The sequence below is a fragment of the Alexandromys fortis genome, unplaced genomic scaffold (genome assembly GCF_014885135.2).
Source record: "Alexandromys fortis isolate MF-2015 unplaced genomic scaffold, M_Fortis_MF-2015_v1.1 scaffold_16, whole genome shotgun sequence".
NCBI classification, from domain to species: domain Eukaryota; kingdom Metazoa; phylum Chordata; class Mammalia; order Rodentia; family Cricetidae; genus Alexandromys; species Alexandromys fortis.
The window spans coordinates 110,957-127,214 of NW_026067893.1; the positions used below are offsets into that span (position 1 = coordinate 110,957).

Here is a 16,258-nt window from a genome sequence, read left to right on the forward strand (position 1 = left end):
TACACTGTCATGAATTGGTCCATTACTTTAGGATTTAATCTCAGACATACGTAAAATGTAGCCAGATCCTTTGTAATATGAGTGACCTCTAGCCCAATTTCCCAGAGAATTTGTTTCTCTCTGATACCTCCTGGGCCTAGCCTTTACTATCTACATTTTGACCAGCATTCTGAACTCCCACCAGAATGACCCATTAAGCCCTACTTACAAAACTCTAGCCTGCAGCTCTAAATGCTTCTCCATTCCTTCTGCCAACCAGTTCTGAAGGCCTACAAACCTCATGATTAGGTCTATCACAGTAAAAATCCACTTTCTTAGTACCATTTTTTTGTTTTAATTACTTTATATGTTGCTGTGAAAAAATTCAGAAGAAAATTAAGAAAGGTAGAATCTATTCTAGCTTAGAGTTTTAGAGAATACTTTTCATTGTGGTGGGGAAGGCGCAGAGAAGTTCATGGCAGGAAGAGTATGACATCACATCTTGACAGATCAGGAACCAGGGAGGCAGAGGGTGGCATTCTACACTCCTCAGTAGTGGAAAGCCACTAGCCCAGAGTCATGAAGTCAGAGGTGACATGGCTGGGGCTCTGACTTCCATACCCAGAACTCTTCCTTAGTATCATTAAGAAACTTAGGACTCCAGGTCACTGAACAATCCAGAAAATTTCAAGTTCTAAAGAAATCTGAAAATCAAAGTTTTACATTTTCCTTGAGCCAAGAAGGGCTCCTTCACTCATCTAATGGACTTGCTAAATGGATGAAAGGTCTCATGTTGTAACAAGAAGCTTGAGTGAGTTTGCCTTTCTCATTTAGACAAAGCAACTAATTTCAGATGGGGTAAAATCACTTCAAAACCTACACCTGAGAATTTGTCAGCCTCAACACCAAAGTACAGACCAAAAAGGCGTAGGAAATGACCAATGCAGACAGGTCTGCACTCTTCCAAGCATTAAATGATATAGTAGCTACTAGGCCCTCCTTGCCAAATTGAAGGCAGCTCACAGCTCAGGATCTAAGTTCTGGTTCCCTTATGCCTGCCAAAAGACCCTCCTGGAAATAAAAACAAACAAACAAAAACAAAACAAAAAAAAATAGGTCAGGAAGCCTGTGGAAGGGCCACAGAGGGAGCAGTATATTTTTATCCAAATCAAGTAAGTTCCCTTGCCTTGATGCCCCTCTTCTAATAAAAAGAGCCAAAAGTCACAATACTCCAATGTATAAACACAAAACCTATGACCATTTGGGCTAAGGCGTGGTTGTTCTAGAAGATATGCAACCTTTTATTTTATAGGCTACAACTGAGGCTCAGAGAAACAAAGAACTTGCCCAAGTTCACACGGCCAACAGCAACAATGTAAGAACTGTCCCAGTAGGCCCTGATTCCCACTGTGTCATCAGGTCACAGCAGATTTCTCCTACAACCAATTCCTCCTCACTAGCAAAAGGAGACTTGGACTACTGAAACTTTCATGGTGTCTTGCTTTGACTGATGAATTTTTGAGATGATTTAAGGAGAGGAGGTTCTTTCTTCTTAATTCTTCCTGTTAATTTCTTTCCCTATATTCCCAACAATCAGATGGGTAAACACATGTAAACACACACACACACACACACACACACACACACACACACACAGAGAGAGAGAGAGAGAGAGAGAGAGAGAGAGAGAGAGAGAGATTTTACATAGAGCACTGATGACAGACTTGCCCAACATGCAGGAATAACTGTTCCCAATATACAGAGGAAAACACTGAGGTTCCAAGCTTCACATATTACAGAGTGGTTGCAACAAAGCTTCAACACTAAAGCCAACCCCCCTTTCCCAGGGGGAGCAAAGAAGCACCCAGTATCCTGTGTTACTGGAAGCCTCACCCTGTGGTCTGGCGCATGGACATAGCCAGACTGCTTTATAGGGCCAGGACCCTGGGCAAATGACTGACCACCATTTGTGGTAACTCAATCCCACTCTGAACACTGAATTTGCACTGTTCCAAAATACATCTATAAAGGCAAATTTATTTAACCAGACGGAGGTCTGGGGCTCACTGATCAGGCTCAGTGACCAGCTGAAAATATTATTGCTCTGGGTTCTAAAATCCATGTTTAAAAAAAAAAAGAAAATAACATCACATTCAGGTCAGCTGTCTCCCAGCTGAGGCCAGATAGATGCAAACTTCACCAGAAGGCAGCTGGGAGCACTTGGGGACAGGCCTTTCCACTCCTGGATCAAAAGACCTTTTTTTGACGAGACTGTCAGGCCACCACCACTTGAGAAGCGTTAGTTTTGGGAGGCAGAAAACCAACAGAAAGATGCCAGCTGGTTTTTCCACACTGATTAAGTCACCTAGAGTGACAGGCCTTGTTTCCAAATGATCCAACGAGGACTGGAGCTCGTGGGGATGAGTACTGAGAGGCCACAGAACGAGAGAAGGAAGGTGCCATGATGGATGGGCCCAAGGCAGATCACATGACACAAGACTGGGACCAGCCCAGAAACAACCTCTCTGCAAAAATCCCTGTCCAGTAGTGAGGAAAAGTTCCAATCAGTTTATACCAGCTCATACCAGAAAATGGAAGCAGCAATAGAAGTCTGTGCCAAGAGCCTAGAAATTTCCAAAAATGGCAGGCAGATGATGACTTCAAAGAAGAGAAATAGCTATGCGCTGTGGTATAAACTCATAATTCCAGCATTTGGAGGTTGAGGCGGGGAATCTCAAGTCAGCCAAGTTTCAATAGAAAGACCCTATTTCTTAATTCTAAAAGACAATAAAGGAAAACCTAATGCAAGGAATGTCCTTTGAACTCCATCTGAAGATGACACCTTCCCAGCAGAGTGGCTAGTAGGCCATGTTCCCTACCACAACAGAAGAGGTTCTAACCATCTTCTTTCCTGTCCACCTGAGTTCTTCCCACTGCTCATAAACACAGTGTCCTTGGAGGCTATTTCTCCTTTCAGATTCACTCCAGGTAAAAATAAGGCAGGCAGTATTTGTGATTAATAAGAAACGAATGATGGCCTTGGGGAGCAGTTGCTACCTAGTCACAAGGAGCAAAATGCTCTACTGAGTTCAGCCAACAAAGGGTTAGTCCTCTATCTGTACCGCCAGAGAGCACCAACACCACTGGTCACCCAGCTTATAAACCTGCTAAGACTGCATCATCAATCTCAGAAAATGCTGGGAAAACAGGTCCTAGCAGGGAAAGCCCCTCTCCCTCAGAGGATGTTTTTTTAGGAACCACTCTGGATCAAAAGTAGCATGTAAGCTGGATATGGTGGCATATACCTTTAATTCTAGCATTTGAGGCACAGAAGCAGATGGATCTTTGAGTTTGAGGCCATCCTGGTCTACAAAATGAGCTACAAACCAGTCAAGGCTATATAATTGAGACCTTGGCTTTAAGGGGAAAAAAGTTTATACTAATTTCTGCTTCACCTCAGCAGACTTACTGTCTAGCACTGGCAGAAATATGAAGTCAGAAATGTCAAGAAACTTTGCTATCTCCAGCTTCCATAATTATTGATATGGTCAGCTATTCCAAAGCCTGTGATGCAGGTCTGTAGCACGCCTGGGCGGCAGGGCTACTCCAAGCATTCCTTTTTGGAGAAACTGCAAGATCCACCCAAACTGGTCTGGTTATTTGCATGTGCTAACTACAGAGACTGCTCCTCCAAGCCCTTTCCACCCAGTAGAGGGGGAGGACAGTGTGACGATAAAGTAGCTTTCTCAACTCCCTTCCACTTTGGCATCTCAGTCCCCAGACTTTCTTCTGAAGACCGAGCTCTCACAGATCAGCCTTCCCTCATCCTAGCATGTCAGAACATGGGGACCGCACAAGGGAAGCATAGCAACTAATCTCCTCACCTGTGTTAACCTTATAAACTTCCCTGCTATGCACAGCATTCACACTTCAGCTAAGTGTCCACTTCCTGGGAGGACCCAGGTGACAGCCTGCAGCGTGCCGCAGCGGGTAGGGCCCAACCTGGCTCACTTTCTGCACTACAGCTACAACGCTGAGCCACTGCATGAGGAACACCCTCAGAGGTGCAGGGTTAGATGGATCTGGCCCACTCCAAAAGCTGCACCTGCCTGTCATATGTCCCTCATTGAACAGCCCAACAGGCCCCTGGGTCATCTTGGCACAGCATATGAGATGGTATCATGAAGAGAAAGGAAGAACAGGCCCCTATCTTTGTGAGGGTATAGACTAAAACTACCAGGAATGACCTTTGGACCTTACTTAGCCTGTGAGTAATGTCTGAGCTACAGTTTCCCCTCCCTCTACTCCTCCCAGCTCCTCCCCCACTTCACCTCCCCTCCGGATCCACTCCCTTTCTGTCTCCCACTAGAAAAGAACAGGCTCCTATGAGATAACAACTAAATGTGACAAAATAAAAATATAATGAGGTAAAGAAAAAAATCACATCAAGGCTGGACAAGGCAATCCAGGAGAAGAAAAAGCCTCAAGAGCAGGCACGAGAATCAGAGACCTACTCTAATATGCTGGTTCCTACTCTTAACAGCTCTCTGAACTTATAGCTGGTGTTGCTTACTTCTTTAGGCATTTTCTTATTTGCTGATAGTTGATCTTTTTCTTTTTTTTTTTTTAAATATTTATTTATTTATTATGTATACAATATTCTGTCTGCGTGTATGCCTGCAGGCCGGAAGAGGGCACCAGACCCCATTACAGATGGTTGTGAGCCACCATGTGGTTGCTGGGAATTGAACTCAGGACCTTTGGAAGAGCAGGCAATGCTCTTAACCACTGAGCCATCTCTCCAGCCCCAGTTGATCTTTTCTTAACCCAAAAAGGTAAGCTCCCATGTGGTAAAGTGTTGTGGAATATTATTTTAACTGTATAAAGGTATGTTATATTTGTTTCTGCTGCTTCTATTAATGATGCAAAGACATGTTACATTGTTTGGTTAAATAAAATTAACCTGGAGTCAGGAGGCTGAGTCAACCAGCTGACAGGAAATGGTAAGGAATAACAAAATGTAGTGAAGGTCTTTAGTGGGGACTGAGCAGAAGGAAGGCCCTTTTTGGGGGAGACACAAGCAAGGAGAGAAGGTTAGCTGTTTGCTATTCAGCCTCTCTGAGCTAGTGGAATTTCACCTCACCCTTTGAATTCTGAGCCTAAAGAAGGATAGAGATTTAGCAATGGCTGAGGGAACAGAATTCCTGCCTGGCTGCAGCCCCATGTGGCCAAACTGCTGCTGGTAGCTGCAGAGTTGCAATTGCCAGTTGGGACAGTAGTTTCTTAAGGTTCAGCCACTGTACTGAACACAAAACAACAGTAAAGAACTTGTTTTTTCCATTCATTGTGCATCTCCCAACTGCAGAAGACAGCCTCACTCACAGGAGATATCTGATAAATACATGCCAAGCAAACCTGGCTCAGTATCCACCAACATTCCCTCATACCCCAAGAAGAGACTAGCAAACATTCCTACCTCCTCCATCCAGTCAAAATGAAAGAAAAAAATAGTAATTTCACATGAGAAGTTATGTTGGCACTAGAAAACTCAGCAAAGTCCTTAAATATTAAAGATGGATCCGGAGGCTAATTATGACAACAGGTGGCAATGAAAGGGACTTGCTAATTCCCAACTAAAAGTACCAAGGCTTCAGATCAGCCTCTCTAAGTTGGTGCTCTGTCAAGGTGTATATAGAGCATTTGACTTGTTAATGCAAGAGACAGACTCTCATTTCCTTTCTAATAAACAGCTCTGGATACTGGCACCGTAAGAAGGGAAGGACTGCACAAGCAGAAACTGGGCATCCATTGAGTTTTATTTTTTCCCTTTTTGTGGACTAGATACACCTAACATAGTACATGGCTGGAAAATTCCACCAGCTCCTCAGTTCAGCCTGATCCTGCTCTGCCTCACCAACTCTTCAGGCAGGTCTCAAGGCTGCTGCCACCTCATCTTTTCCAGATGGGGAGCAGCCTTGGTCCTGCACTCGCAAACTATGGTCATCACTGCTGCTCCCCTCTATCTGCTGGGCAAAGCAGCCCCCACAGACCAAAGCTTTATGTTTCAGCTGTATAGTGACAATTTTTGGTTTTCCATTCCCAGCCCAAGCGTTTCTCATGAGTCCCAGATCTAGATACTTATCTTCATATGTATGTCTTATTAAAGGCTCGGAATATAAAAAGAAATTATTGATCTTCTCTCAGCACGAGCTCCCCACAGCCTTAGTCTTGCTTCATTCTCCCAGTTGCTTGGAAGCTGGCTAATACTGTCAATTTGACATGATTTATAATCATGAAAGATATAAGCATGCCCATGGGGAGCAATCTAGATGAAGTTCACTGAAGTGAGAAGACTTACCCTACTATGAATGGTTCCACTCATGTCCTCCAACTGTATAAGGAAGGAAGGAAGGAAGGAAGGAAGGAAGGAAGGAAGGAAGGAAGGAAGGAAGGAAGGAAGGAAGGAAGGAAGGACGGAAGGAAGGAAGGAAGGAAGGAAGGAAGGAAGGAAGGAAGGAAGGAAGGAAATGGGACTGGAGATATGCTCAGAGGTTAGGAGCACTGACTCTGCTATTCCAGAGTACCTGAGTTCAATTCTCCGTACCCACTATATGACTGTTCACAACTGTCTGTAACTCCAGCCTCAGGGGACCCAATACTGTCCTCTGGTCTTCAAGAGTACCAGGCATGTACATGGTATACAGATATTCATGCAGGCACAAATAAAACTTCTTGAGTAAGAAAGCCATTTTTTAGAAGGAGGGGGAAGAGGCAGAGGCAATGGCAACCTTCATTCATCACTCCCTGCTTCCTGACCATGGATGCCTCAAGTTCTTGACACCAAGACTTCCCCACCAATGATGAACCAAAATAAATCCCTGTTTCCTTAAGCTGCTTTGGTCAGTTATTCTGCTGACTAACAGAGAAAACATCTTCAACAATTCTATCTCATCTCCAGTCCATCAGGGAACTCTGGAATTCTGCCTTTAATACATTCCCCCTAAGCCTAATCCAACCACCTGTCACTGTTTTCACTGTGGCTTTCACCTGGGTTGCTATAAACTGGCTCTACCAGATTTACCTATGCCCACCTAGATCATATCATGCCACCTACTGCTTTGCTAAAATCCCCCTTTGTTTCCTGAGCTTCATGCAACATAGAAGCCGAAGTCCTTCAGAGGCCTAAGGCCTTGCATGACCAATGCTTCTCCTACTTCCTGTGCTTCCTCCCTAACCATGGACACTCTTGCCAACAAGCCTTCTTACAGCAGGTTCCCTTTCCGAAATGCCCTTTCTACCTACTAGCTCCAGCTCCTTCTAATCTTCAATCGCATGTTACCTTTGCAAGATTACCCATGCTTACCACTCGTCTCAATGCTACCACCAGGCTTCCTTTACCTTACTCCCAATACTGTAATCTGTTCTGATTATTTTTTCCACCCCAATTACCACTTTCTTAGGACGTAAAAATCACTGTCCTCCTGTGCTTATGGCACAGGGCACATCCTTTCCTGGCTAGAAGGTAACACCACAAGTGTAGACATTTTAGGCTATTCTATCAATTTGTCCCAAATGTCTAAAACTCTACCCAGCAAAGAGTATTTTTGTTATATGAATGAAATGCTAAAGACTAATGAGGAGCTTGGTACTAGGGCTTCTCATCCTGGCTCAAGTGAAAGCTGTGTTGTAGGTCACAGTGTCTGAGTCCCTAAAGAAAGGCAAATGAGGCCAAAGTGAGGACTCTCCAAAACATAGTCCAGGTGACTGCAGTAGGTGGGTACACACAGAGGGCCCTGGTTAATTCCTGACCAGTGGTCTTCAGGTTTGAGGGCCATAACCAAAGATCCTGGAAAAGAGGAGTCCCTCACACAGAGAGGTTAATGCCTGCCCACAGTTTCACAAGAGCTAGATCCAGAATCCTATCTCTGGATCCAACCATTTCTGTTACTAACCATCTGCCAGTACAGTGTAATAACATGTGTACATAGGAAGCAAGGACTCGGAGAAGAGGGGAAATGAGGTGGGAAAGGTTCTAACAGGGCCAGGAGAGCAAGTAGGCACCTGCCAGGGAAATGAGATCATGGAGTGGCGTCGCAGAAAGAGGGGTTCAGACAGTCAGGTCCAGGAAACTTAACTTAGTCTAGCAAGTCAGAGCTCCAACAAGTGGTAAAAACATCTGTGAAGGCTGGGAATTAAAGGGAAAGCAAAGGTTTGCTGGTGGCTAATCTGGTAAGCCATCCTCAGAGCCTGGGTATTAGCTTGACATCAATACTTTCCAACCCCAGATACACAATAAAGTCCCTGGAGATTTGAAAAAACATTACTACCTGCTAGAAATGATGTTTTATCTGGTTACAACGAGTACCCCTAGTGTCAAGTTGTGGTTCCCAAAGGTCACTTTCCAGGCAAAGGAACCAGGCTTCTTGGTATAGGACAAGATGGATCCAGAATTTTGTCACTGCAGACAGCAAGGGAACTGTTAGTGAATCCTGGTTTCCACAAGTGCTCCAAGGGAGGTTCCCACTGGCCAACAGTGATTCCAGGAAGAAATAAGGACAAGAACTTCAGTGCACTGGGATACATACCACACAGTTAAAGCCACGAGTCTCATGTATTACCACTATTGATGGTGTTACGGAGCCAATTTGGAGCTCTTGATTTGCTGTGTTTTGGAAAGAGTGTATGTATATGTATAAGCATATGAAGGCTAGATAGAAGTCAATTTCGGGTTTGTTCCTCAGGTATTTTTCACCTTGATTTTTGAGAAAGTATGTCACTGAATTTCATACTCACCAAATAGATTAGACTAACTGGTAGTGTCCCCAGGGATCCATCCGTCTTTGCCTCTCCAGCATCGTGATGATAAGAGCACACTGCCAGCAGCTTTTTTTTTTTTAAGGTAGGTGGGAGATCTTCATGTTACCAACTGAACTATCCCCCAAACCCAAACTGGGCGTCTTGAAACATAAACATAGGAAAAGCTTTCATCACTCAGTTACTGTTAGATAGCGATAGAAGAAGTAAAGAAAGTGCTCCAGTTAGCATGAAGAAGAGTAAAATTAGAATGCTGCCATGCTGTAACCCTTCACCCCTCAACAGATTTAGGTGTTGAATATTGCTGTCTCATAAAGAAAGATGAGCAGATAACTTATACTCCCCACTGGAAGGAATTAAGACTACTCTGAGCAATCAGGTACAAACATGAACACACAAATACACACATAAGAAATCTGCAAGGAATACTGAGGGCCCAGTAAGTAAGCAGCTGCTGGAGTAGTAGTTCCTCTACTCTAGAAAACAGACCCATCACAGAAGGTGCTGATGGGGGAGCCTGGAGCGAAGAGAAAAACCAAATGGTATAAACCCAGCTCAGTTCTACAGATAGCAAAACACAAACTCATAAAGTGTACAAGAGAATCAGAAATTTATACATTCATATTTAATGATAATAAAGAAAATTTTAGTTATAATAACAGTATTGTGGTGGTTTTTTTCCTTCTTTCTCTCTTTCTCTTTTTCTCTTTCTTTTTGTTTTTTCGAGACAGGTTTTCTCTGTATAACAGCCCTAGCTGTCCTGGAACTAGCTCAGTAGACCAGGGTGGCCTCAAACTCACAGAGATCCTCCTGCCTCTTCCTCCTGAGTGCTGGGATTAAAGGCATGCACCATCACCACCTGGCTCTTTCTTTTTTCTTGTATGTGCTGTTTTTATGCATTGCTGGGGATAGAACCCAGGTCTTTTTGTATATACTAGGTCAGAGCTCTAACTGAACCACATCCTAAACTGTTGTGGTTTGAATAAGAATGGCTACCATAGGCTCATATATTTGAATGCTTGGACATTAGGGAGTGGCAATACTTGGGGGAAGATTAGGACATGTGGTCTTTGTTGGAGGAAGTGTGTCTCGTGTGTGTGTGTGTGTGTGTGTGTGTGTGTGTGTGCGCGCGCGCGCGCGCGCGCTTGCCTCTCTCTCAGGATGTGGCTCTCAACTACATTCCAGCACCTACCTGCATGCTGCCATGCTTCCCTTCCCACCATAATAATAATGGACTAAATATCTGAAATTGTAAGAAAGCCCCCAGTTAAATGCTTTCTCTTACAAAAGTTGTCATGGTCATGGTGTCTCTTCCCACAATAGAACACTAAGACATAAACCCTAAGTCATTTTTTTTGTTTTATTTTGCTTTAAAGAGCCCTTACTCTTTAAAGATACATACTAAAAACTCCACAGATGAAACAATTTTGATAGTTGATAATTATTATAAGCCACAGCTGAAGGGAGGGTGGAAGTCTGGGCCAATACTGTTTAAGTGAGGAGAGAGACACATGAGGATGCATTACATTATACAGCTGACTTTTACTTTTTAGTAGACTGAACATTCCATAATAAGTTTAAAAAAAAAAAAACAGGCTCTACTCTCAGAGATTCAAATTTATTAGTCTGGGTTTCAGCTTGGGCACTGGTAGTTTTTAAGACTCCCATGTGTTTTTAATCTCCAGTCATGGTCGAGAACTAGCTTGATCATTCAAGTGAAAGATGCTAGGGCCTGTGTCAGGACCAGGACTGAGGCAGAAGCCACTGCCTGAAAAGGGATCAAGAGGTCAAGGAGCAGAGCACATGGTCCCTGAACATGGGCAAAGAATGAGGAAGACGGATCAATTAAGGCCACTGCAAAGACTTCAGCTTCCAGTAACTGGGGAGCCAGGTACATTCTTGGGGCTGAGAGTTTGGAGGACCTGGGAGAAATGGTTCCATGTGTTGGGTATGTTGACTTGGTAGAGGTGGTGGAACTTCAATGGAGATGTCTACCCTAGTTGCTTTGCTTATTGGTTTAGAGACAATAGGGAAACTCTGAAGAGGCATAAAAACTTGAGCCCTGTGGGGAAGCAGCCTAAACAGAGATAGAAGCCATGTGAGTCTCTAAGAAACAATAGTATCTCGGTTCTGTCCTTGACAGGAAATCCAAGCTTACCCCACTCCCTTCACATGGGTTCCCTATTGCTTTACCCAGCCACCTAAAGTCCCTAATCTCCATCCCCAAATAGAAATCCAAAGGGTAGTTGTCTAGGCGATGGACTTAGGGGTCTTGACCATCCTGATCAAAGGCGAATGAACTCCTGAGAATTTTCATAATCTCCTTTAAAACTTATGCTTTTGTTAAACAAATGAGACACAACACAGCTGAAGGAAGTCCTGGAAGCATCAGGCACAGACACCTGATATAGTGAGGGCTGGCTGGAAACAGCCAATGGGCACTCACTGAACAAGAGTTTACTGATGGTGCCTTTGTATTCAGGAAGCTCTGCTGAATGGGGTGAACAAGAAACTCAAAAGCCAAAAGTCTGCATTTCCTGGAGAAATAGACAGTAAACTGGTAGACAAAGATTCTAGCTGAGTGTTTTACATGAAGCATCTCAGCTGGAGGAAGGGCAACAGCATCCAAGAGCTTCTCATGCAACAAGAGTTTAAGTACTTCTGGTTTCAAAACCATCAGGTTTATCTTTATTTCCTTCTGACAAAACCAACTGCTGATCACTGAAAATCCAAGGGCCACTTGGCAGGGACTTACCACTAAGTCCAGAAACTGAATGTAGCACTCCAGTCCAGGCCTGGTTTCACAGAACTGTCGAAAAAGCAGTCTCCCAATTGGTTGCTTGTCACATAGACTGCAGTAATCTCTGTCTGGAGACAAAAAAAGTGTGGTGAGACCAGGGAGCACTAGGCAGTTACTCTACAATTGTGTCAAGAACTCTGGATAGATGAGGCCAGATAATGGTGGATGTAAGCCATTATCTCATAGGATCTGGACAGAGGGACAGCAGTCTAAAACAGAGAGTGGTGCCAGGCCAACCTAGCTGTTTTTCAGTATTATGACTTCTATACAGAGTCATGAGTGGTTCTGGCAATTATGGCTCTTCTCTGGCCAAACAACAAGAAAAAAAAAAAAAAAAAAAAGCCTGATTCTGGCGACTGGGTGAAGGTGTCAGGCTCATGGCCTATATAAATGCAGCTAGTACTCCCTCTTGCTCCAGAAGTCGGTGCCTACAACAGTGTCTGGGACCTTGCGTGGAAAGCGGCTGTGAGAATAGGGCTGAACCAGGAGGGCAGAAAAAATGACAAGAAGCAGAGTTGTTCCCTGGTAATGTCCAGATCTCTGGACCAAACCATGCCTGCAGCCCACAGCAAATCTGAAAAACTGATTTCTTAGGGCAGTTTGAAAAAAATCCTAAATTACTTATAATTCAAAGCATCCTAGTATATACAATTTTGCACTGGGTTTTTTGGTTTTTTTTTCTTCCATTTTTAAACAATTGGAGAAAAGCCCACACAATGAATGCTTCAAATAAAAACTGCATTTCCTATATGAACAGGCATAGAAACAGGAAGTGTCGAGCCTTCAGCCACTCAGCCACCAAGAGGGTCCTTAAGAAAAAACAAGGTGAACCACCCAACCCCAGCCAGGAGCTGGAGCGCAAGCACTGGATGTTTTACTATTTCAATGGCTCACCCCATCCTCTCTTTGACCCTCTTTGTTTTTCCTCCTATGAAAAACAAAGCACATATTTGGGGCTAGGACTAGGATTCTTTCCCAGCAATAACACTTAAGATTCTTTGAGCTTTCCCTGGGCAGAGGAGGCTTGAGGAAATGACCACTGAACCATGCTATCCCAGACGCTCCAACCTTCCAATCCGCAGCTGTCCCTCAAACTAATAAAAGAGCTTGGAAGCAACTTGGTGGAAAGGAAGGGCTAAGTCCTAGGCAGTGATGAAGCAAGGACAACCATTCACTAGCAAGGGAACCTATTATTAGCCCAGATGTAAGTCTTCTTATTCTACACCATCTTCTCTTCTAGGGAACATCCTCTCCCCAAGTCCGAAAAAGTCCCCACCAAACCTTCTGGTTTGGGGAGGCTGGTGCTTCTCAAGTTCTGAAAATGGTTTGTGACTCAACCCTAGCAAATCAGAGTCACCTGTCTTCCAGCTATAATGGCAGGTTCAAGAACGAGCAAATGCACCCAGGAGGTGGTAGCACACACCTTTAATCCCAGCACTTAGGAGGCAGAGACAGGCTAATCTGTGAGTTTGAGGTCAGTCTGGTCTACAGAGCAAGTTCTAGGATAGCCAGAGCTACACATAAAGAAACCCTGTCTCGAGAGAAAAAGAGAAAGGAAAAAAGGGAGGGAGGAAGGAGGAGAGAGAGAGTGCAAACGACACAGCCCAATCCAATCAGAACCTTCATTCTCTCCACAATGATAATGATAAGGTCAAGCATGGGCACTTGGCTCAGTAATAGCCAAATTGGAGGTCTATTTACCAGCCACAGCCATAAGTTTAGAAAGTGGCCCATGCCCTGGACCTAGCCACTAAGGTTAGGGCATGTGTCTTTAGCCCTGGAGCTGCTTCTAGAACTTCCTGGAAAGAGGCTTGCTTATCTCTAGAGTGCTGAGGACTTAAGACTGATGATACTTTTTTTTTTTTAATTCCATGACATTAAAGCCCAGCCTGAGGCCTGGGCATTCATATCTGACAGTAACTACAAAGAGTAGACATATATCCATCAAACTCTCTTCAAAGGCTTCTTGCTTCTCTGCACTAGAAGGTTCTTTCAATTTAAAGGTCACTTCTTTAATTCAGGGCAGAGTATGAGACCACTACAAGATGTCACAGAGCAGACTTGAAGAGATGGTCTAAAGAAAGTGGAAGGTGCTCGGGGATAGGAGCAAGGAAGAAAGGAACAAGCATCATCAAGTCATGTTGTGTAGGAGGATGAATTTACCTGGTGATAACTGTAGCTGTCTCAATATCTATGTTCAAACACAGCACACCAAGCCTCTTCCCTCTCCATCTTCCCAGGCCAGCCTGACATTTGCCAAGACATCAACCAACAGAGGGTGCAACAAGACCAAAGGCCCTGTTCTCAGAACTTTCCCCTAGCAATACCTGACCCAGCCTCTCACAATCTAAGGACACTATAGACGGAAGGTACTGGCAGGAGCAGTCTCACATGTCACTCCAAGTAATCATGGGCCTGAATTTCTAGGCCTCAGTTTCTTTGTCTACTAAATAAAGGCATCAGAATGACCAGGTACTGAAAGTCCCTTCATAGACTGCAGCCCTACTTGATTGCCAGTTTCACAAATGATTAGAAGTCTCAAGAAGGACTCCAAGGCCAACATTGAAGCTCAATTTTACCCAGTCCAAAGCTCTGCTTTTCTCCACCTCTGGTGGTAATTACTAATCTAGTGTCTGTCTCCCTCCATAAATCTAAGGCAAAAGTTGGTAAACTTTTGTAAAGACCAATAGTAAATATTTTAGCTTTTGAAGTCTATATTGTTTGGGTCATAGTTGTTCAATAATGGAGTTGCAACGAAAGTCCCCTTGGCACTGTATGAATTATCTATGGGTATGACTATGTCTAATAAAACTTTATTTACAAAAGCAGGTAGAGGGCCACAATTTGATCACATTAATCCATTTCCAGCCCTTGGGCGTCCAGCCCCTTTACAATGTAATGTGATACAGAATTGATTCCTCTGACATAGCTGCTTCCTTCCTAAATCCAGGAAATGTCTACTGTCTTGAAAAACCTAAGGAAGAGCTAATAAGTAATGAAAACATCCTTGAAACTTGAGCATATGACTAATAATAAGGAAAGCAGGTATGAAGTCAGGAAAGCCAAGTCTATTCCAGCTGAAACCAAACCCTCCAGAGTCTGGTAACCCCTAGAAAGAACATACATCAATAGAAACACAGGAAAAACCATGAGATGCCACAATAATGCAATCAAATACAACTTAACACTCACACTGCACAGATAGACATCAGCAGCAAACATATTATGGATGAAACCAAGAGTGACTGTGTGTGTCCAAGATCTGGAAGCAAAAGAAACACATACACAGCTGATCCTATAAGTCTAAAACTCAAAAAAGACAAATCCACGGTGACCAAAATCAGAACAATGATGAGAAAGCAGGAAGTTCATGGCAGAGGTGCATGAGAATGATTTGGGTATGGATAAAATGTTCCATGTCATGACTAAATTGATTGTATAAAACATCATTTACTTATACACTTGAAATTGGTGACTTGCAGGTAAGCAGTAACATTTCAATAAAGATAACTAAAGGAAAGAAAAAGAAATTAGTCACACAACCTGAGTTCTCTGAGCTTGTTTCTTCAGCCACAAAATGAGAAAATCCTAACTGTGGCCTCACTTGAGGGCAGTGTTACTCCAAGCAAGGATATGCCTGCATCCTCCAGGAACTAGAGATCCCCAGGCTCATTCAGACTGACAGGAATTCCCAAGATGGAGCCCATCTGTGTTTGAACATGCTGCTCCAATGTGGAATAGTTCTTCCCTCCTAAAGGGAGAAATACTCTTAAATTTCCAGCCCAACATGTATAGAGATGCATGTATATAAGTTTACACCACTCACACTTTCCCGTGTAAGCCTTTTAACACCTGACTGCCTAGTATTCATAGAATATGAGGTGTCTCATGAGCAAGCATCTGGATCCACACTATGTAAATTGGTTGTGAGGGTCTAAGTATGTCTGTAGTTACCAGACAGCAGAATTACTACTACCAAGCTGGTCTCAAACTCAGAGATCCACATGCCTCTACCTCCTGAGTCCTGGGATTAAAAGTGTGAACCATCATAATAGGGCTTCTTTTCCTGAAATCGTAAAGGCTTAGCAGGAGACACACTTAGTGCTTCTGGTGCCTCCCTATTTTTTTTTAAAGGGTAACATTTTTGACAAAGAATGAAGCTGCAGCTGCATCTAGTTGAGCAGTGTCCCAGATAACACACAAGTTCTAGATTCAGTCATACCCAAAGTCATGTGTTCTACTGCTGGACTTTTTAGTTAGATAAACCAATGGATTCCCCTTTACCTTTAAGCTAATTTATTTTAGCTTTTACTTTATTACAACAAAAATGGGCTGACTAATAAGCCTTTCGGCCCTGAACAGTAAGTATTTAGATGACTCAAAATAAAAGCCTATGTACAAAATCTTTGCATGTTGAGTGATCTGTTACAGCAAGCTCCTGTACCACTCACAAGCAAGTACTGCTTCCTCCTCTATCATAAACCTGGATCTGCAGAGATTCCAGAAACTATATATCCACTGCTGATCAGTTTAAAAGATCAGAAATATCTAAGCTCCGAATCCTTCTATTCCGGAGGCAAACAGGGCTGCTTCCCGAGGTGAAAACTCCTACGGAGCTAGTGATATATTGGGATCTGAGTGCTACCTCTATCCTTTGGCTCCTCG

The 16,258-nt window shown here is 43.5% G+C and overlaps 1 protein-coding gene across 5 annotated transcripts in view; it reads right to left on the reverse strand.

The window, feature by feature from the left end:
- Positions 1 to 16,258, reverse strand: part of Grk5 (G protein-coupled receptor kinase 5) — a 200,544-nt gene that overhangs the window by 60,240 nt on the left and 124,046 nt on the right. For 3 of the 5 annotated variants that reach the window (XM_050148699.1, XM_050148688.1, XM_050148695.1), the window contains one exon: positions 11,549 to 11,661. The exons of 1 other annotated variant lie outside the window; for it this stretch is intronic. In XM_050148699.1, the coding sequence (XP_050004656.1) occupies positions 11,549 to 11,661 (113 nt within the window). Of the gene's footprint in view, positions 1 to 11,548; positions 11,662 to 15,136; positions 15,345 to 16,258 lie in introns of all 5 variants that reach the window. One more of the 5 variants, XM_050148706.1, reaches the window with a different exon arrangement.